Source organism: Schistocerca piceifrons, chromosome 9 (genome assembly GCF_021461385.2).
Source record: "Schistocerca piceifrons isolate TAMUIC-IGC-003096 chromosome 9, iqSchPice1.1, whole genome shotgun sequence".
In the NCBI taxonomy this organism is placed as follows: Eukaryota; Metazoa; Arthropoda; class Insecta; order Orthoptera; family Acrididae; genus Schistocerca; species Schistocerca piceifrons.
Window position 1 is genome coordinate 171,009,015 of NC_060146.1, and position 23,812 is coordinate 171,032,826.

General features: G+C 42.6%; 1 protein-coding gene across 2 annotated transcripts in view; it reads right to left on the reverse strand.

Moving 5' to 3' along the window:
* Positions 1–217: 217 nt before the first annotated feature.
* The window catches only part of LOC124717028 (cytochrome P450 4C1-like), a 193,193-nt gene continuing 169,598 nt past the window's right edge, over positions 218–23,812 (reverse strand). The window contains exon 7 of one of the 2 annotated variants that reach the window (XM_047243683.1): positions 218–1,418. In XM_047243683.1, the coding sequence (XP_047099639.1) occupies positions 990–1,418 (429 nt within the window). In that variant the 3' untranslated portion in view covers positions 218–989. Of the gene's footprint in view, positions 1,419–20,791; positions 20,843–23,812 lie in introns of those variants that run through there. The other variant, XM_047243684.1, reaches the window with a different exon arrangement.

The window sequence follows — 23,812 nt, forward strand, 5'->3', positions numbered from 1 at the left end:
CTTACGGGCATTTTGATTTTTCTGTTCTTGTAATTTCACTTTTTGCAGGTGGTTTTTGGATGACTATACAGATAGCCGTGTAGACTTTTGAGGTTTAGAAGCACTTGCAGACAGAGGTAGTACAGCATGAAAGATATGTCACAGACAACGGGTTCATTTTAGAAGAACGTATATGGAATAATATAAACACACAAATCAGTTGCTATACATAGGAGAGAAAGAAAGATTTATGGTGATGTGTACACTTTTATTTTGTGTGAAGTAGATAATGATAACTGTGACATGTGATGATGTATTATAGACAATAAGGACATATTTATTTAAAAAAGAAACACATAGATCTTGCCAGAAGCTAAAGGTGCGAGCAAGACGATGTCATTTTGATTTTGGAGGCAGTACTTTGATAACTGTAGCGAGTTTTGCAGAAATTTATGCAGATTTTGGAGGTTTAGAAGGATTCTCAGGCAGAGATATTACAGCATGGAAGACACGCATCACCATAGAAACTCTTAAGTTGTTTAAACATAATGGTCTGCAGCATGGTGGAGAGAACATTGTCCTCCATGTCCTTTCAGCAGTCCTGCAGAAGGAAGCTGAAGCCTCTCGGGGTATTGGCCTGGAAAACCTTCAGCTTCTGCAAGACAGAGGGCGGTCCTGTGCGCTGGACCCACGTAGGATCACGTGGTAAACCAATATCATCTTGACGGTGTGCTGGCTGGTGGGGAAAGTGTTGACCTCCACATCCTTCCAGCACTTATGTGGTAGGAATGAAAACGGCCTTGTGATATTTGTCAGTAGTTCTGTTGAGGCTGGTCCTATGTGCTGGGAACTCACAGAGGCCTGCCAGAGACGTGATCATCTTGACTGTGTGTTGACTGATGTAGAGTGCATTCTTATTCAGATCCACAAAGTGTACGTGTAGTAGGAAGCAGTAGCGCCTCATGGTAGTGGTCAGGAAGACCTTCACTTCAGCAGTGTGAAGGATATTCTTATGTGCTGTGTTCATGCAGGGGCACGCAGGAGACCTTGATTGGCTTAACCGGCTGATGGCTGACGGTAAGTATGCATTCCTCCAGATCCTCCCGGCAGCTCTGTGGCAGGATGCGGAAGCGCCTCAGAACATTTGAAAGGAAGACCTTCAGCTGCAGGCGGGCATACTGGGAACCCACACAGTTGCGTGCACCTACCCCAAATGGTATATAGCTACACACGTGCTCCTTGCCATCACGGTCCTTCAAGAAGCGCGAAGGGTCGAACTTCTGTGGGTCCGGGAAGAACTCCGGCAGGCGATGGGTGATGCCGGGCATGAAAGCCAATGTGGTGCCCTTGGGGACCAGCACCCCCAGCCTCGAGAGCCAGAGGTCCTTCGTGGCATCCCGAAACATCATTGGGACGGCTGGGAACAATCGCAGCGTCTCCTGTGGGTCACACCAGAAGAGAGTGCAAATAAGATATCAAGTTTACACAGTGTTCTCACGCCACTTAGAGATGTAAATAAACTCCTTATATGTAAAACAAGACTTTAACTGTAGATATGTTAAATGTGTAGTCATCCGCCAGGTTACATCTTTGAAGTGCTGACGATGTTTCAAGAGCGCTACTGTCCAATATCTGCAGGTTCCCGCTGCTGTCGATTACTGGACAGAAAATACTATAATAGGCAGTTCAGAAGAATGCTTGTGAGGGATGAGGTGCGGGAAGGTGCAACAATCGTGGCCATCACTCCCTTTCGCCATGCAGCTGACCATGGTCTGCGTTGTTAAACCAAACTCCGCCCAAACAGACCATGAAGGCCCAACGGGACCGACCGGCCGCCGCGTCATCCTCAGTCCATGGGCGTCACTGGACATGGATATGGAGGGGCATGTGGTCATCACACCATCATATATCATTTTACGACACTGGAGCCGCTACTTCTCAATCAAATAGCTCCTCAGTTCGGCTCACAAGGGCTGAGTGCACCCCGCTTCGTAACAGCGCTCGGCAGACCGGATGGTCACCCATCCAAGTGCTAGCCCAGCCCGACAACCTTAACTTGGCGGCCTGCGTTGTTGGCTATATAAAATATATTGTCTTCCTAATAGACTACTATGCGATAATATTCTGTGTCGTTGTTACCTGGAATAGTAGCCAATTTTCTGTTGTTCATTCACAACTCCAGAGCCAATTGAGAAAATTGTCGTCCATCATGAAATCAGACATCAAGCCCCGTTAATAAACTTGGAAAAGTTGTAGAAACTCTGTTACTGACGATGTTTTCACCAAAAAAAAAAAAAAAAAAAAAAAAATGTGTATCATGACGAAAAAAGCATTTTTGGAATTCCACACAAAATAACAATATTAACACACACTGTATCCACATAAATAAAAATCGACTGCCGCATGTACAGGGTTACCATTATAGAACTATATGAAATAAAATCGTCTTAACTTGTGAACGGTTTGCGTTAGGAGGTTCAAACTGTGCAGGGGGCATGATGGGTATTAGTATAGACATGGATGGTTTGGTGTAGCGACGAAGTCCACTTTCATTTGTATGGGTTCGTCAATAAACAAAATGGCCGCATCTGGGGGACTGAGAACCCGCATTTCGCTATTGAGAAGTCTCTTCACCCTCAACAGATGAGTGTATGGTGCACAGTGTCCAATCACAGAATAATCGGTGCGATATTCCTTGATGGCACGGTGACTACCGAACAGTACATGAAGGTTTTGGAGGATGATTTCATCCCCATTATCCAAAGGACCCTTATTTCGACAAGGTGTGGTTCATGCAAGACGGAGCTCGACCCCATCGAAGCAGGAGAGCATTTGGTGTCCTACAGGAGCACTTTGGGTTAGCCATGGGCCTGAGTTGGTCGCCATATTCTCCGGATCTGAACACATGCAATTTCTTTTTGGGGGGCAATATTAAAGACAAGGTGTGCCGCAATAACCCCAAAACCATTGCTGAGCATAAAACAACCATTCATAAGCTCATCGACAGCATCGATGTTCCGACACTTCAGTGAATCATGCTGAATTTTGTTATTCGTCTGTGCCACATCACAATCAATGATGGCAGTCATATCGAGCGTGTCATAACCTAAATCCGAATATCTGTTGTGACATTTACATGTTGAATAAAGAGTGTGCACGCCGTAGTTTGTAACTAATTTACTTTTTTTCATTTGTTCAATAATTGTCACCCTGAATGAAAGATCATGACTTGCGAAAGGCTCGACCGTTTTGGCTGACTTGTTTTTTGTTTCCGTAAGTCTCAGGACAAGGTTTATATGGAAGAAAATTTTTGGAAAATACGTCAGAAAAATCGGAAGTCTGGATAGTATTTCTGTAAGAAAATCTCAATGAAAGAAATGTAACGGTCGGTTTGACAGATCTGCTGTCACGTGTTATCATAACAAAAACAATGTGACGTTCTGGCTGACAGTTCCGCTATTCAGTGTGACAGTTCTGCTGTCGCTTGTTTTCGTAAAAACAAAAAATTCCGCATTGAATATTGATATTTTGCGAAATATAATACGATTGAAAGCGATGTTCGAGTGTGTTATCGGCAGTGATCATATTTTTGGCTTATTGCAAAGATTGAATTGATGTCAGTTCGTGGTAATTTAGTGTGTCGCAAAAATTCGGTTGGATTCAGCTAGTGGTTTATTTCTTCGGAAGCAGTGAAGTGTTGAAATATTGGTCGACATACTCGTACGTGCAATGCGAGCCAGCTGCATGATCGTCGAGTGAGTGAGACTGAGGTAGAACGTAAACAGCATTTGGAGGCAAGTCGAATAAGAATTTTTCAAGAGCTTTACGTTATGACTCCGGAACGATAACAACAAAGAAGGTCAAAGACAAGGGGGGAGAACGAGATGGACAGAAAAGGGTGAGGAAATGGGTATAAAGAAGGGGAAGAAGGAGGTAGGAGGAGATAGAGAGAGAGAGGGTTGTGAGATGTACAGGAAGTGGGGTGGGGAGGGAAGGGGGCGAGATCGATTGGCAGAATTAGGGACGATTAGGAGGAGATAGAGAGAAGGAGGGGGGGGGGAGAAGGAGGGGGTTAGTGAGATAATGGCGAATTAGATTAGGATGCATATCCAATTTCCATGGGTATTAAGCAATTACGAAGCATTGCCTGGTTCGCTAATACAACATATAAATGAAGAAGATGACTGATACCATTGCCGACCGGCGTGGCCGTGCGGTTCTGGGCGCTACAGTCTGGAACCGAGCGACCACTACGGTCACAGGTTCGAATCCTGCCTCGGGCATGGATGTGTGTGATGTCCTTAGGTTTGTTAGGTTTAATTAGTTCTAAGTTCTAGGCGGCTAATGACCTCAGAAGTTGAGTCACATAGTGCTCAGAGCCATTTTTGAACTGATACCATTTCTGAAGTGGCAATATGCTGAAAATGTGTGATGATTTAGTGAATTTACATCGGTCGAAGCTGATCTAGTCTGCCAGAGTTACAGTGTTAACGTAACTGCCTACATGAGAATGTTTTCAGAATAACGCTTATTATTCTGCGTTAGATTGCATGACAATGCACATCCGACTCGCTACCACATTCCTGCTGCACGTATTCTTCTCAGCAGTGGTTACTAATCGTTATTATCAGACTGATATTGTGAACAGAATTCATGTGTTCAAGCGAATATAGTCGCCAGAAATGTAAAGGACAGAGCTGCAACGATCCTTACAGATCGTAAACGATTTTCAATTTTTTTCCTTTGTATACAATTTTTTAAGGTTTACACTCATGGTGTAAGAGACGGTGTGTAGCTAGTTACAACCACGGATAGCGGTTATTGCTGAAAGAATTACTTTTCGGTTATACTGGTTTTCTCAAAGCCAGTTTAACAAGACTATTACAAGCGCTCAGAATAAACTGTTTCTGAAATAACCGATTTTCGTTTCTTTATTCCTGTTATTTTCTGTAATAAACTTAGAAACCGAACAAAGATTGAAAAATTTTGACCACCTTTGTTTCAAGACTTATAGACTCAAAATAAATTAACAAGACCTTTAACCATCCATCGTTCACTGCTTTTCTCGAAAAGTGATAAATGTTTGTGTGTGAGTGTGTGTGTGTGTGTGTGTGTGTGTGTGTGTGTGTGCGCGCGCGCGCGTGCGTATTGTGTATTAAACCGGGGACCTAGAAACGACAGAGAGGCTTCATCCCGCCTTAGCCCTCAGTGGTTCACAACCCCACAACAGGCCCAGCAGTCCACTCACCCCACCGCCGTCCCACACCAAACCCAGGGTTATTGTGCGATTCGGTCCCCAGTGGACCCCCACCCTCGGGAACGTCTCATACCAGACGAGTGTAACCCCAAATGTTTGCATCATAGAGTAATTATGGTGTACGCGTATGTAGAGGCAGTGTTTGCGCAGCTATCACCGACATAGTGTAACAGGTGAAATAAAGGGAACCAGCTCTGATTCGCTTGGGCAGATGGAAAACCACCTTAAAAACCATCCACAGACTGGCCAGCACACCGAACCTTGACACTAATCCGCCGGGCAGATTCGTGCTAGGGACCGGCACGCCTTCCTGCTTGGGAATCAGCGCGTTAGACCGCGCGACTAGGCGGGCGGGCTAAGTGATAAAGTGGTTAACTACCACAAAAAAATATTCTCCTATCGATTCTAATTTTTTGAAACTCTGCCGAAAAATCATGACGGAATTGGGGCTCATACCACTATATAGACATTAAATGTAGTCAGAGCTAAAGGGCGAAAAGTGAGGTTGAAGAACTGTATTTCTCACGTTAATTTGTCCGTTTTCAAGGGCTACAAGCAGATACAGGCATATTATGGAGACGCAGGTAGCATATCAGTAACTTTCAATTTTTATTGTAAACTATGAATGGATTTTTAAGTTTTATGTTTTCTCCTTATACAGGGTGAAAAGTATTTAAACCGATAAACTCTGGGAGGTTGTAGGGGACATCAAAACAAATATTTTTCCCTAATGTAATTTTTTCCTATGAGGAGTATTTAAACCGGTAGAGGAAGATTTCTCTGGCGGCAAGTTAATTAAACCAACAAACACTTTTCCATTTTGTATGAGCAAGAGACAACACATTAACACAACCCAATTTCAATTACAGTAGATTTTCAAAAAATCCTCCACTGAATTGTAAACATAGGTTACACCGTCGGATCATGTTCTGTCTGACACGTGCATAAACCCCAGGAGTATCCTGAATTGTTCCTGCTGCTGCTACTATCCGGGCAACCAGATCCTCTTCTAATGGAACAGGAGTTGCGTAAACAACTCTCCCTACACAAAAAGTCCAGAGGGGACATATCTGGCGATCGAGCAGGCCATGGTACAGGACCACCTCTGCCAGTCCACGTTTCAGGGAACCGTCGGTCCAGGAATTGACGCACACAACGACTGAAATGTGCCGGCGCCCCGTCATGTTGGAACCACATGCGTTGTCTTGTAGGGAGCGGGACGACTTCCAGCAATTCTGGCACTGCTCTGGCGAGAAAATTGTAATAGTGCCTGCCATTTAATGGTCTAGGTAGCAGATATGGCCCAATTAAAAATTCCCCAACAACACCGATCCACACATTAACAAAGAACCGCACTTGATGAGCGCTAGTAACTGTGGCATGTGGGTTCTCCTTACTCCAAACATGCGAAGTGCGCCTGCTGAAGACTCCACCGCGCCCGAAAGTTGCTTCATTGGTAAACAACACACAGGATGGAAATGTAGGATGCATTTCACACTGTTCCAGGTGCCACTGCGAAAACTGTGCTCTGGGTGGATAATCAACTGGTTTCAGGTTGTGGACACGCTGTAAGTGAAATGGACCTAACAATTGCTCTCGAAGGACTGTTCTTACATTCGTCTGATTCGTCTCCATGTTACGTGCAATTGCACGAGTGCTGATTGAAGGATCCTGCTCCACATGCTGCAAGACAGCTTCCTCAAATTGCAGCGTTCTTACTGTGTCGACGGTGTCGCTGTCCAGGTAATCTGAAAAACGACCCGGTCTCACGCAGGCATTGGTACGCAGCAGCAAAGGTCGTATGATGCGGGATACGGCGATTAGGATATTGTTGTTGATAAACCCGCTGTGCAGCTCGTCCGTTGTGGTGCGCTACGTAGTACGCACCAACCATACCAGTGTTCTCACTCCAGGTGTATCGATCCATTAGTAAACAGAGACAATGCACTACTACACTGGTGGACAGCAGCTGCCTACAACTGAAGAGCGTAATAAGCCCTCTAACAACTGAGGAGCGCAATACGGGCTCTAACAACCGAAGAACGTAGTACGGCCTCCACCGGTTTAAATAATCCTCACAGGAAAAAATTACATTAGGAAAAAATATTTGTTTTGATATCTCCTACAACCTTGCAGAGTTTGTCACTTTAAATACTTTTCACCCTGTAGTTCGTCGCAAGTTTCTGCGGCTCCACCAGTTTTTACTTTTAAAGTGACGGTGGTGGTAAGTTCCTATGCGACCAAACGGCTGAGGTCATCAGTCCCTAGGCTTACACACTGCTGAATCTAACTTAAACTAACTTACGCCAAGGACAACACACGCACCCATGCCTGAGGGAGGAATCGAACCTCCGATGGAGGGAGCCGCGCGAACCGTGGCACTTTTAAAACGAATGGAGAATAATACTTCACTATTACCGAAGTTCGTAAAATACTTCCAGACTAGGGGTGCCGCCATTCTGCAATACCACTGATGTCTGATGGTGACATTGAGAAACTGCCATACAGACCAGACGGGGCAGCTCTTGAACACTACAGGTCCACTCGTATCACCTAAGAGACCACATAACATGGTAACCGATCATTATTGTCTCAGAAATGTTGTACCTGTTCTTAAGCCACAAGTTGTTGCTCGTTTTTGTTAAATAGCACGATCGCTTATCCCATTTTCTATAATAACGCAATATTTCAAGGTAACGCAAATTCCACTTATAAAAATTACTCGTTCTTTAAAAGAGGTTTATTTAAAAACGAAAAATTTTCGTACTTCTGCTATGGCTAATTGATATTTTGTTTTTTAGCCAGTTATTAGTAAAAAAAAAAAAAAAAACACTTGCTATAACCAAGACCAAACAAATACCGAATCCGAAAAATACCGGTTATTCAGAACTAAAATACCGATACCGGTTTTAACCGGTCGGGGTTTTTCCTATTCCTAGTTGCAACCTTTGCTGACTCATGGAACGTGTAACGGGCCCCTTCTGAAAGTGTCGTTCGTGGTTCGAATGTGATGACGTATATTGAAGAAATAGAGATAAGCTATTACAACTAAAAACCAATAATTTTATGTTAATGTTGTAGTAGGTGAATATGGATTGGGGCTAAGAAATGAAAGAGGAAGCCGCATGGTAGAATTTTGCACAGAGCACAACTTAATCATAGCCAACACTTGGTTTAAGAATCATGAAAGAAGGTTGTATACATGGAAGAACCCTGGAGATACTAAAAGGTATCAGATAGATTATATAATGGTAAGACAGAGATTTAGGAAGCAGGTTTTAAATTGTAAGACATTTCCAGGGGCAGATGTGGACTCTGACCACAATCTATTGGTTATGACCTGTAGATTAAAATTGAAGAAACTGCAAAAAGGTGGGTACTTAAGGAGATGGGACCTGGATAAACCGAAAGAACCAAAGGTTGTACAGAGATTCAGGGAGAGCATAAGGGAACAATTACAGGAATGGGGGAAAGAAATACAGTAGAAGAAGAATGGGTAGCTTTGAGGGATGAAGTAGTGAAGGCAGCAGAGGATCAAGTAGATAAAAAGACGAGGGCTAGTAGAAATCCTTGGGTAACAGAAGAAATATTGAATTTAATTGATGAAAGGAGAAAATATAAAAATGCAGTAAATGAAGCAGGCAAAAATGAATACAAACGTCTCAAAAATGAGATCGACAGGAAGTGCAAAATGGCTAAGCAGGGATGGCTAAAGGACAAATGTAAGGATGTAGAGGCTTATCTCACTAGGGGTAAGATAGATACTGCCTACAGGAAAATTAGAGAGACCTTTGGAGATAAGAGAGCCACTTGTATGAATATCAAGAGCTCAGATGGAAACCGAGTTCTAAGCAAAGAGGGGAAAGCAGAAAGGTGGAAGGAGTATATAGAGGGTCTATACAAGGGCGATGTTCTTGAGGACAATATTATGGAAATGGAAGAGGATGTAGATGAAGATGAAATGGGAGATACGATACTGCGTGAAGAGTTTGACAGAGCACTGAAAGACCTAAGTCGAAACAAGGCCCCAGGAGTAGACAACATTTCATTGGAACTACTGACGGCCTTGGGAGAGCCAGTCCTGACAAAACTCTACCATTTGGTGAGCAAGATGTATGAAACAGGCGAAATACCCTCAGATTCCAAGAAGAATATAATAATTCCAATCCCAAAGAAAGCAGGTGTTGACAGATGTGAAAATTACCGAACAATCAGTTTAATAAGTCACAGCTGCAAAATACTAACACGAATTCTTTACAGACGAATGGAAAAACTAGTAGAAGCCGATCTCGGGGAAGATCAGTTTGGATTCCGTAGAAATACTGGAACACGTGAGGCAATACTGACCTTACGACTTATCTTAGAAGAAAGATTAAGGAGAGGCAAACCTACGTTTCTAGTATTTGTAGACTTAGTGAAAGCTTTTGACAATGTAGACTGGAATACTCTCTTTCAAATTCTAAAGGTGGCAGGGGTAAAATACAGGGAGCGAAAGGCTATTTACAATTTGTACAGAAACCAGATGGCAGTTATAAGAGTCGAGGGACATGAAATGGAAGCAGTTGTTAGGAAGGGAGTAAGACAGGGTTGTAGCCTCTCCCCGATGTTATTCAATCTGTATATTGAGCAAGCAGTAAAGGAAACAAAAGAAAAATTCGGAGTAGGTATTAAAATCCTTGGAGAAGAAATAAAATCTTTGATGTTCGCCGATGACATTGTAATTCTGTCAGAGACAGCAAAGGACTTGGAAGAGCAGTTGAATGGAATGGATAGCGTCTTCAAAGGAGGATATAAGATGAACATCAACAAAAGCAAAACGAGGATAATGGAATGTAGTCGAATTAAGTCGGGTGATGTTGAGGGAATTAGATTTGGAAATGAGACACTTAAAGTAGTAAAGGAGTTTTGCTATTTGGGGAGCAAAATAACTGATGATGGACGAAGTAGAGAGGATATAAAATGTAGACTGGCAATGGCAAGGAAAGCGTTTCTGAAGAAGAGAAATTTGTTAACATCGAGTATAGATTTAAGTGTCAGGAAGTCATTTCTGAAAGTATTTGTATGGAGTGTAGCCATGTATGGAAGTGAAACATGGACGATAAATAGTTTGGACAAGAAGAGAATAGAAGCTTTCGAAATGTGGTGTTACAGAAGAATGCTGAAGATTAGATGGGTAGATCACATAACTAATGAGGAAGTATTGAACAGGATTGGGGAGAAGAGAAGTTTGTGGCACAACTTGACCAGAAGAAGGGATCGGTTGGTAGGACATGCTCTGAGGCATCAAGGGATCACCAATTTAGTATTGGAGGGCAGCGTGGAGGGTAAAAATCGTAGAGGGAGACCAAGAGATGAATACACTAAGCAGATTCAGAAGGATGTAGGCTGCAGTAGGTACTGGGAGATGAAGAAGCTTGCACAGGATAGAGTAGCATGGAGTGCTGCATCAAACCAGTCTCAGGACTGAAGACCACAACAACAACAATGTTGTAAGAAACACTAATCAGCCAGTCTACATAAATTAAAAGAATGGATGAAAGTGAATGAGGGATGTCTCACATCTTGCAGTTAGCCAGTGTCACATACCCTTCCAGTTGCGAAGTAGTTCCCTGGGGCAAAAAGGAATAACATACCACCTCTCTCTCTCTCTCTCTCTCTCTCTCTCTGTGTGTGTGTGTGTGTATGTGTGTGTGTGTGTGTGTGTGTGTCCAGTGATCACTTTGACGAAATATAAGCGTTAAGCGCTAAGCATGAATGACAGAAATCGCTACTAACAAGGAAAACTTCCCATTGCACCCCCTTCAGATTTAGTGGTAAAATGGCCCAGTGGGTAGCCCTTCAAAATCTGAAAATACATCAGGCATGAAAACAGGAAGAAGATGTACTGAACTATGAAAAAAAAAGAAAGCAAAATAGAAACAGTGGACGGTTGAAGTTTAAGATGTGCACATCTAAAGTGCGCGTCATTTATGACGGCGGCCGAGTTTAGGTTCGTTCTGCGCATCTGACGTCACAAAACACAGTCAGCCAATGAACAGAGAACGACGTTGCCAGAGCTCGACTACAGTGCAGAGCACGGACGAGTGCTTTCAGTTTTAGAAACGTTCAGTCATAAATAGAGTAATTGAACAAAAGCAGTGTCTTGATAGCAGACTTTCTTTTATAGAAAGTTTGGAAAAAGCATTCTTTATACCAATTGCTTCACATTCTATTAATTAATTAAACCAAACAAGCAATAAGCCTCCTAATTCAGGCGATAGCAAGGAAAGATATTTGTATCATTCTCACTAACCGCTTTGTCGCAATAAAGAACAGCGGTAATTGTTTATTTCCTATTGTTCTTCGACGAAACATGAGTAATTCATAGTCATACCAACAGTGTTTGTCGGTATTTTGCGTGACCTTTTAAAGTCCTCCGGGAAATATAATGAATGACAAGCTGCGTTAGCGTAATGGTTAAAGTGTATGGCTGCTAAGTGAAAGGTTCCGAGTTCAAGCCTCGTTCATTGCTTAATAATTTCTTTATTTAAAAACAATATCGAAGTGTCTTCATGAATTTTATTCGTTTGAATGTAATTTTTTGAAATTTCTAGTGGCAACTAAAATCGAGCATACAGAAAGTATACGCTATGCACTTTTACCTCTGCAAACTCTTCAAAATTTCGTGCAGTGGTTTACTGCATCTAATGCTGCACAATAACTGCGTTGAACTTCGAAACAAAATTAAGTCGTTTATGGGGGGGGGGGGGGGGGGGGGTGAAGGTATCAGTCAAGAAGATGTGTAAAAATCAAATTTTTGGGCCAAATAGTTTTTGTGAAATCGAATGATAAAATGTGTCAAAGCAGTCGAAACACCATGTGTCTGCGCAGGCGAGCAGTGCAATGATGACAAAATCGTGCACATCGCGGAATGCGGGGAGCACGTCTCTGTAGCAGCGAAAGGGTTAATGCGGCCGTGGTGGCTTTACTTCATAAACTGCGCGCTCCCCCCTAAACGAAGTTTGCGAACTATACTATGGCGCTGCTTCTCTTGGCGCGTACAACTGGCTACACAGCAATCTCCCGCGTTTGGCGGGCATGCGCGAACCGCCAAGATAAAAGAATTAAACTATAGCAACTCGCAGGAACAAAGGCTTCGTGGCTGTGTGGTTACAGTGTTCGCTTCAGAAGTGACAGATCCGGGTTCAGATATCCCTCGTGGCGAATGTTTTGTTTACAAAATGTGAACTTTTCATCTGGTCATTTACGTATCTGTTTTTCTTTTGTAGTGTTGGCAGTTTTTATGCCGTAAATTGATTATACAATATGAGTCATGTAGTAAGAATGTATTACTGTCCAAGGAAATGTGATGAATAGTGAGAGCAGGCGAGATGTAGCATAAACCTCTCACAAAATTGAATACAACAAATAAACGGATTTGAACTATGTTTCAACAAAAGAAGTGAAGGGCGAAACTTCCAAAACGGAAAGCAAGAGTTATAACATGTGGTACTTGTGTAGAACAAATAGGGGGTACGTATGCCTGGAGGTCCCTTCCTTATATCCCGCTGTTGCAAATGGACTTTACACCACTACACTGACCCAAATTTGAATACCGCCAACAGTCACGTCAGTGACTGGATGGACAGTTCATAATTTTCTGAAAAAAAAGGACCACGAAGAAGATTTAAACACAGACTCCCCTATTCTAGTACAACACCGTAGCCACACAACTATGACGTCCCAGCTAGTCACGTTTGCTCGTTGTTGCACACCTTTTGAGCTTGGACCATTTACTGTTTCTATTTTGCTTCTTTTTTCACAGTTCAGTAGAACTTGTTCCTGTTTTCATGCTTGATCTTTGTTCGGTTTTTTACAGGCTATCCATTTAATCTGAGGGGTATGTGATGCCGAGTTTCCCTTTGGAAATGGGAAATTTCTGGTAAATCCCTATGGGACCAAACTGCTGAGGTCATCGTTCCTTAGGCTTACACAGCACTTAATCTAACTTCAACTAACTTACGCTAAGGACAACACACACACACCCACGCCCGAGGGAGGACTCAAACCTCCGACGGGAGGAGCCGCGCGAACAGTGTGTTACCGAACCGCCGAGTCTTTCCATCAGTAAATGGGGTATGTTCTCAAGTGACTCCGTTGTTTTAACCCCTCCACTGACAGAATGACCCGCTTCCTACTTCCGTATGTATAAAGCCAATACGGACTTGTAGCTGTCACGCCTTTGCGCTTACTGCTACGTATTTTAACCGTAAATAGCTCAGCCCTAATGGTAAGAGTTAGTAGTGAATTCTGGCGTTATTAATCTTTGAAGACAGCACAGCTGCCACAAGCTCAGCTCACTTTTACTCCACTCCTACCCTCGCCATTACACCACATTAACTAGGTGCTACATGGACCTTGCTAAATTCACTTGCGTATACATTTTTGACCGTTACTCGCCAGTATTTACCTATTGGATTAGTACACTCCTAACCGGACTATTTCTCAAAGAGCTGTGATGATTGAACGGGTTCGATCCACGGCCTACAGTGCCCTACAGTTCACACGGTAACACTGCCTACCTGACCCACTTAACTTGGTAGTGAGCTTATGTATCCAATCACCACTGCTAGCAGCAGTAGATAATCCTATCAGCACGACGAGAGCAGCAGACTTACCGTCGAATCCTCCTGAAAATACTTATAACTACGGTCGCCAGCTCTGAAGGAGCAAAAGAATAAATCAATTTTTTGGCTCGTTTCAAAGTGAAACGGCTTGAGTTGAATTTTAAACTTAATTCTGAATATTACTATTTCTGATCATTCTAGGTGATTCTATAAAGCAAATACTCTCTCAATTTCTGTGAGTTGGCTTGGTAATTACCACCAAGACAATTTAAGCAACTTAATTTAACAAACTTCTACCCTTCAACTTATTTAATGATTTTGGGATATTACTCTTTGGACAATTGCTATAGAATTAGTTAAGTGACTTTACTTGAAAGGTTACTCAGAAAAATTTAAGTAACTATAAATAGGCGACTCATTCTGGTGTGACCATTGCTCTTTTCTACATTCTTAAACGCTAAAGTATTCTACAACCAAAAGAATTGTAAATGAAAGAGGCGATGGTGGCCTCAGTCTGATTTCACTACACTATGTTTCAGGTTACTACACTTTACAATGAACAACATGTGTCGTAATTATACTCATTACTATATTCTGTCCTCTGCACTTGCACAAAAGAAAGCTGGTATTCTCCTTTTACATGTATACAAAGTTCGACTTAACAATTTCAAGCAGTCTTGCCTTGGGCAGACGTGTCGGTGCTGGTGGTGAGATGCCTGTGGCTAACGCAGCTCTTCACGCCTCATGCCCTTAATGGCGGCTGGAACTACGAGCTGTAGCACTCGTATAAGCTACTGCACGTCCGCCATAAAATCTGGGCGCAGGAACCCTTACAATCAGCCCCAGTGGCATAGAGACGGCTTCGACAACCATTCGTCGCGTTCTAGTCCACAAACGGCGACGATATTCGCCTCTTCGCTGTTGCACAATCACTTTTGCGTGAGCACAGTTACGCACGTCCGGTCACGTCAACACTCCCCAGGCCATTGCATTGTTTAGTCCCTGTGTCTCCAGCTACCTCTAGCTATGCTTGTATCACCAAGAGTGGGGGCGTTCCCCTACCATCTTTTCACCGAAATCATTTAGTATTTAAGAATATTTATATTTATTACCCTGGAGTTCATACTAGTCATAATAATTTACTACTAGCGCCTTATAACATTAAATCATACACTAATAACTTATAATTACCAAGAAAAAGAATACATTTGACTCCGAGAGCTTAGCGCATTGTCTGAGACAGCGCTAATTCCCAGTTTCGCCAATAGATGGCATCAGGGTGCACTCCTGGGCAGTCTCACACCAGCGCGCCCGTTTCCGACGCGCGGGCTCCAAATTACTGTCAGCCCACCATTTTTTCAGTTCCGTTACAAGTGGCAAGGCGCCCCAGACTGCGCAGCTACCCCGCGCAGAGTTTCCCTTGTAAGTTACCTCGGCTCTTAGAGGCTGTAGCTGACATATACACTTCGAGAACCTTACTCTGAGTCAGTAGCCATATTCAAACTAGTGTTACTAAGAACGAACCATCTGCCAATTTGTCGCGCTTAGTTCTCGAGAGTGAGTTTAAGGAGATGGCAGAGATGTCTAAGGGTCCTACAGATCAAGGATTCAAATTCTTAATGATTAACTGCATACAATGCCTGACGAAAAAAAGCACCACCACGAGCGAATGGGGAAACGAAATGAAACTTCGCCGATTGGAAGGCTATGTAATTTTATTTCAGAGTTTACAGGACAGGAAGGACTCGACAGTATGAGTCCACTAATCAGTAACAAATTGCACACCATGTGGCCTGGGTGCATACGCTGACTAGATTTGGAATGGTATACCAACTCCGTTGTTCCTCCTCCCGAGCAAGCTATACCACAACATTGTGGAAGCTGGCCTGGTCAGATGAGTCCCAATTTCACTTCGTTAGAGCTGATGGTGGGTTTCGAATGTGTCGGAGACCCCAAGTTGTCAACAAGGCACTTGCAAGCTGGTGTTGGCTACATAATGGTGAGGGCGGCGTTTACACGGAATGGACTGGGTCCTCTGGTCCAACTGAACTGATCATTGACTAGAAATGGTTATGTTCAGCTACATGGAGACCATTTCCAGCCATTCGTGGATTTCGTGTTCCCAAACAATGATGGAATTTTTATGGATGACAACGTGCCACGTCAAAACTGAGCCGTGGTGCGCCTTTTCTGGCACACCAGCTCTTTGGCACGACGCAATCGATTACCCGGCTGTACTAGGATCTTTGCCCCTGTTGTGATCTCGCGGATGTTTCGCGCTCGCGGGAGTTGGTGTTGGACTTGCTACGAGGTGCAAGGACGTGCTTGCGTGGACGAAGGAGGAAAAAAAGCGTGCTGGGCCAACAGCGACACGGCGTGTTTACCTCGTAAAACGGTCGGGAGTTTGAGGTGGACCTGCCTGATTTCAACTCCGGGCGCTGTTCGTTGCATTGCCTTGGTGCCTGTTTCTCGGAGAGACCCATCCATGGGGACCATCTCGAGCAACGCTCTCCATCGAAGGTGTAAGTGATTTTGGTGACTTCGTTTCGTTGAGCCATTTGCGTTGCAGCGAGTGTAGTTGTTGCTTGGTTGCCCTAATGTATGCGCCGTTAAAAGTAAGAGCAGCCGGCAAAGTGTGTGACCGCATGGAGACCAGCAGTTACTACTTTTTTTTTAAAAATCCGCTGGTTGGATTGCTATCAGGAAACTGATTAGCACGAAGGTGTTATATTTTGGGTTTTTGGGACAGTATCCAGAAGTTTATGTATTGTCTGTATGAGATTTTCAGTAATTAAAGTTTAAAGTTTGGGTCACATATATACGTGCATTTATTTGAAAGCACTCTCTCAGTTATTAGTAAAGACTCGTATTTTGCAAAGCTAGTCATTTATACGTAGTTCCTTTATATACGTGCATTTATTTGAATGCACTCACTCAGTATTAGTAAATAAGCAATTGCTTCTTCATTTATATTGTCATTTATTGATCTTGTAACTTATATTAACTGATGTTTGGTTGGTGTTTGTCATGTCTTCTGTGGTCTGTTTGTGTTCCAGTTTTCTGCGAGTTGGGGTGTGTGGGAGTGGCGCCACGTTTCGCTTCGGTGCACAGAAGCTGTGACGTGCCGTCTAATGGGAAGTGACTCCCGGTTGGGCCCCAGGGTTTAGGTGTTGTTTTGGATGGCTGGTCTGCTGCTTCCGGCATTTTAACTCACCTTTAGCCCAGGGCAGTCTGGCGTCACTGCCTGTTTGGTTAACATTTAACGAGTTTCATGCATATATATATATATATATATATATATATATAAAGCTTTTTTAATTTGTTTGGGAATGAATTCTATTAATTTGTAACTTGTTCTGCTGCTTGTGTTATTTGGGTTCTTAACGAACTGGTGTGCGTTTCATAAATCACTTTCATATTGCAAATTATTGCTCTTAAAAAAAAAAAGAAAAGAAATATCTGTGCCACATTTCTTGAAATCACCTCCAGATTGTAATTTATTGTTCCTTTAAGTATTGAAATCTTTGTGGCTCATCTCTTTAAGTCAGTACACGTAATTGTAATTTGCTGCCTTGCTTAAGAAGCAAGCTATCTGTGATATTTTGGTGTTGTCTTAAAGATGGTCACGTGTTGATTGTTTCTTAGCTGTTTTATAAATATTGTCTTTGAATAAATTGTTAATTTATTGATTTGGTAGTTGCTGTGTTTAAGGAGTGGCATTATAGGGGCCTTGATCTTCCGTGCTAAGTGTACCCCTCATCCCGACTTCCTCAGTCACAACACCTGTTGGCGCCCGTTTGAAGAACATTCTGGACATAGTATGAAAGCTTTCACGACCGGATGACATATCTTCTGGTAAACCTTCCGGGATGTAAGGTCATGGTCCATGAAACTCTTCAGCTCCTAACGTTTCGTCCAGAGCTGCGCTGGACATCTTCAGAGGGGTGTTTCTCCTCCGGTGAGTCTTGCCGGCAAGACTCACCGGAGGAGAAACACCCCTCTGTAGATGTCCAGCGCAGCTCTGGACGAAACGTTAGGAGCTGAAGAGTTTCATGGACCATGACCTTACATCCCGGAAGGTTTACCAGAAACATTCTGGACAGTTTGAGCGAATGATTTGGCCACCCAGCTTGCCCAAAGTGAATCGCATAGAACATTTATCGGACATATTCGAGAGGCTGGTTCGTGCACAAAATTCTGAACCGGAAACAATTTCGCAATTATGGACGCGTATAGAGGCAGCATGGCACATTATTTCTTCAGGAGAGTTCCACGCCAATGACATGTGAGTCCATTTCTCGTCAAGTTGCTGCACTACGCCAGGAAAAAGGAGGTCCGATACGATGTGAGGAGGTATCCCATAACTTTTATGACCTCAGTATAGTTTGTGCTACTCGCTTTCGTCCAAGAGAGCGTGCGTTAATGGAAAGTAACTGGTAACAGCTGACGTATGTGGCCCGGAAAAGCATAACTGTGAGCTTCTGTCTTGTACAGCTCCCGTGGGGAAGTCAGTAGAGTGTTAGTAAATGCGGATGTGTAAGAAGAACAGGCATTTAATGTTAAGATACAGTATTACTAGTCCCCTGCTTGACAGAGTCAAGTCGTTCAAATATCTGGGCGTAAGGTTGCAAAGTGATATGAGATGCAATGAGCACGTGAACTGTTGTAGGGAAGGCCAATGGTCGACTCTGGGTAATTGGAAGAATTTTAGGAAAGAGTGGTTCACCCTTAAAGAAGACAGCATCTAGGACACTGGCGCGACCTATTCTTGTGTACTGCTCCAGTGTTTGGGACCCGTACCATGTCGGCTTGAAGGAAGACATCTAAGAAATTCAGTGGTGGGCTGCTGGATTTGTTACCACCAGGTTCGAACAACATGTAGGTGTTAAGCAGATACTTTGGGAACTTAAACGGGAATTCTTGGGGGGAAGGCGACTATTGAGAAATGATCGAAGCAGACGAAATGAATTAAAATTTGAGCTGCGGGCGCGACTCGAACCCGGGTCTTCTTGCATTAGTGACAATATGTAAGGGAAAAATGAACTGAATTTTCTGTTGGGGAGGGTACTCAGCTTAGGTACTTCGTGCAGCAACGTTGCCCCTCGTGCTGCAGTGGTGTAATGGTTAGCGTTTCTACCTACCAAGTGGGGAGACCCGGGTTCGCGTCCCAGCTGGAGCACAGATTTTAATTCATTTCGTCTGCTTCGATCATTATCGTAGATAATAAAGAGACTTAAATGTCTCAGGGAAACATTTAATTACAAGAACTATTGAGAAAATTTAGAAAAACGGCGTCTGAAGCCGACTGCCGAACGATTCTACTGCTACCAACATACATTGCGCATAAGGACGACGTAGGTAAGATTCGAGAAATCAGGGCTCATACTGAGGCATATTAGACAGTCGTTTTACTCTCGCTCTATTTGCGAGTGGAACAGGAGGGGAAATGACAAGTAGTGGTACAGGGTACCCTCTGTCATGCACTGTACAGTGGCTCGCGGAATATCTGTGTAGATGTAGATGTACTGAAGGTCCCGAGTTCGAGTACTAGTCATGACATTTTTGTACAGTAATATGTCTGAAACTGGTAAATGGGACAACGTGTTCGTGACATTTTCATACACTGTTCTGAGCTTATAGCGATATTCTACTGGCAGTCCGCTTTCGCTTCGTTTATTTGAAAGCAGCAGACCTAAATACTACATTTGTAGTGTCGCAGAATAAACATAAACAATCGGGATGGAAGCATAAAGAAACAATTGCATCACATATGAGAAAGTATTAATAATAATAATAATAATAATAATAATAAGACGAAGAAGAAGAAGCAAGACAAGAAACAAGACAAAAGCTATAAATACTTATGCTATACCAATACTGAACTACTCATTTGGAGTAGTGAAATGGAGTAACACAGACCTAGAAGCACTCAATACACTTACACGATCACAATGCCACAAATATAGAATACATCACATACATTCAGCAACAGAAAGATTCACATTAAGCAGAAAGGAAGGAGGGAGGGGATTTATCAAGCAATCACTCATATAAATACATCGGCTACACCACTGCAATTTCATAACCACTTATACAACCCTTTAGATCACATAACATCAACAGATACGAAGAAAGTAAATTGGAAAAAGAAAACACTACATGGCAAGCACCCGTATCATCTAACACAGCCACACATTGATCAAGATGCATCCAACACATGGCTAAGAAAAGGCAATATATACAGTGAGACGGAAGGATTCATGATTGCAATACAGGATCAAACAATAAACACCAGATATTACAGCAAGCATATTATTAAAGATCCCAATACCACAACAGATAAATGCAGACTTTGCAAACAACAAATAGAAACAGTAGATCACCTCACAAGCGGATGTACAATACTAGCAAATACAGAATACCCCAGAAGACATGACAATGTAGCAAAAATAATACATCAACAGCTTGCCTTACAACATAAACTTATAAAACAAAACGTTCCCACATACAAGTATGAACCACAAAATGTACTGGAGAATGATGAATTCAAATTATACTGGAACAGAACCATTATAACAGATAAAACAACACCACATAACAAACATGACATCATACTCACCAATAAAAAGAAGAAATTATCACAACTAATCGAAATATCCATACCCAATACAACAAATATACAAAAGAAAACAGGAGAAAAAATTGAAAAATACATCCAACTGGCTGAGGAAGTCAAGGACATGTGGCATCAGGATAAAGTTGACATTATACCAATTATACTATCAACTACAGGAGTCATACCACACAATATCCACCAGTACATCAATGCAATACAGCTACATCCAAACTTATATATACAATTACAGAAATGCGTAATTATTGATACATGTTCAATTACCCGAAAGTTCCTAAATGCAATATAACATATACCGTACAGTTAAAAGGAAGTCATGCTTGATCAAGGTCCGCGTCACTTTCCATTTTTGACCAGACATAACGTCTGAGAAAAGAAAGAAATAATAATAATAATAATAGTGACAGTAATAATGCAAATTATGATAGTAATAGCAATAGCAACTACAATAACAACAAGAATAATTAATATTATTAATACTTCTGCATGTATGATGCAACTGTTTCTTTATTTTGCTGTTCCATTGTCTATGCTTCTTCTGTGAAACTACAAATGTACTCTCTAGGTTTGCTACTTTCAAATAAACGAAACGAAAGCGGATTTCCAGTAGAATATTTGCTATAAACTCAGAACAGTCGTCGAACATGTCATGAACGTATTGTCCCATATAACAGTTTCATCACGATTTTACAGCATTTGACCGTTATTGCAAACACACTATGATGTAACAGTACACAAGTACAGTGGTGACTAAGAAAATGCATCGTATTGCCAATACTTTCAAGTTGTTGTGCATATACTATCAACCCAGATTACACACCGACTGATGGTAAGCTGACCGAAGCATCCTCACTTCCAAGTACAATAATATTATAGGTGACTAATACACTATTTTCCTTCACTGTTCCCACTTCCAGCACTAGCTATCCCTTTATGCACCCACAGTGTTTTAATTCTCTCTTATTCCGCCGCCTACCCCCTCCCGACTGCACCTATCTGCCCTAACCTCTCCCCACCTTGTCACTGTATGCTTCAACAAGCAGCACTTACTGCCCCTCACCCTACCCTGCTATCCCTCCCCACACCCTACCCCAGCCTCCTTCCCTACCCCCACCACTCAGACTGCTTCTCCCATCATACTCAGCTGCTGCTCACAGTCTGGCATGGGCAGCCAGAGACTGTGGTCATTGTGTGTGCGAGTTGTGTTCTCATGAGAGCATGTCTGTGTGTTGACTACTCAGGATGAGTTTGGCTGAAAGATTACTTGTTGACAATCTTTTTGTTGTACCTACGTGCGATTCACAAGGGAAACTCCTCATTGCCACCCTCCCTCAAATGTACTGCTGAAACGGGTCAGTGGATAGCCTCTAAAAAACTGAACACAGATCGAGTGTAAAAACAGGAAGAAGGTGTACTGAACTACGAAAAATAAGCAAAATAGTGAACAGTCCAAGTTCAAGGCGTGTACAAAATGAGGAAGTTGCAAGAATCATGGCGTTGTGTTTCTGTGGTCATGGTGTTGGACTGTAGGACAGAAGATCCAGAATCAAATCACCCTTGTGCCCTTCTTCTTCTTCTTTTTTTCTTCAACAAAATTATGGGCTGTTGGACCGGTCATTGATGTGCCTGTTCTTCTTCTGTTAGTCTTGGCAGTTGTCATACTATACATTGGTTGTAGAATATGACTCACTTGGTAAGAATATACTACCATCACAAGTAAATGTGATGAATAATAACAGAACAATGAGATGCTACATAGATCTCTCCAAAAATGAAAACAGAAATAAACGGTTGTGAACTACGTTACCACGAAGGAATTTAAGAGTCAAAACTTCCAATAGAGAATGAAAGACTCATAACATGTGGTACTTGTGTTGAACAAATAGGAAGTACGAACATCTGGAGATGGCTACCTTACACCATGCTGTTGCAAACGAACGGACGTTACATCGCGCCACAGACACAAATTTGAATACGATGAACAGACACGTCAATTACCAGATGGACGGTTCATAGCTTTGTAAGACAAAATAAAAATATTGGGCACCAGGCAGATCTGAACACGGATATCATCGTTTTCAGTCGAAAACCTTGGCCACATAACCATCACACTGTGGCTTTTCCGATTTGTTCGAAGTTGCACATCTTCAGATTGGACCGTTCAGTGTTCTGATTAGGTTACCTTGTGAAGAAGACAAATTTATATTTGTCGAAACCTAGGTAAAGAATTTCTTTATCCATCGCAACTGGTCGGCTGTTTATAATTTTATTACGTGAAACCGTTGCTGTTGTGCAGCTATGTTTAAAATATTGTTGTTCTGATTTTGCTTCTTTTTTCCCATTTCAGTAGACCTTCTTCCTGTCTTCATGCTTGACGTGTGCTCAGTTTCTGACAGGTTTTCCACTAGGCCATTTTACCTCTAAATCTGAGGGGGAGTGGGGGGTGGGGGTGCGAGGGGAGGTTCCCTTCTCAGCACCTCCGCTATGTCGTGAGTGGCAAACTGTCCTTTTCATAATATTATCATTATTCCATACTGGATTTTCCGTAACATTATGGGTTTGTACTCTCAAATAAACGAAGGAAAAGTGGAGTGTCAATAGAACATTATTGTAAACTCCAAACAGTCCTTTTATTTGCCAGGAATACGGTGCCCCATACAACAGTAACACACGCTTCAGCAAAAAAATAGCTGGAATGACCAGGGCTCAAACTCAGGACCCTTGATACGACAGAGTAACGCTCAACCGACTTCCCCCAGTGGTGCTCCATGCGACAGACAGTTATGTTTTTCCTGCGTTCCGTACCGTAGGTCAGGGGCTCTTTTTGCTTACTGTTCTCTTGGGCGACAGTACATAGCACAAACTATATCGAACTTCTGGCTAATGCTAATACCCTGTCGATATACAACGTTTGGTACCGATCTGACATCTTGAGGTTTGGGTGTGAGGGCAGCATGACAGAACCAATGCAGAGATTGCAGAGCGCTTTGGACTGCCCTTTACAGCTGGATAAACAATATATAAGGGAGACAGGTGCGACTGCCAACGTATGCCCCTAATACTTCTCCGTGATTCAAGGCAAAATTATGTTCTTACATAATAACTGTCCTTTACGCAAGCAAATATTGAATATTCAAGGTCAATTAAGCCGCTTGTCCAACTAGTTTGAAGATTTTTGTCCATATTAATACAGGTTGGAAGCCAGTCATAACTCAGTAGAAACTACGAACTAAAGTGATGGAATTCTAGCTTCTAAGCAATACTCTGTATTTGCAAGGGGATTTGGAAGATGGGGATAATATAAGTGTGGAGTGCAGTGTTGTTCTGGACGGTTGT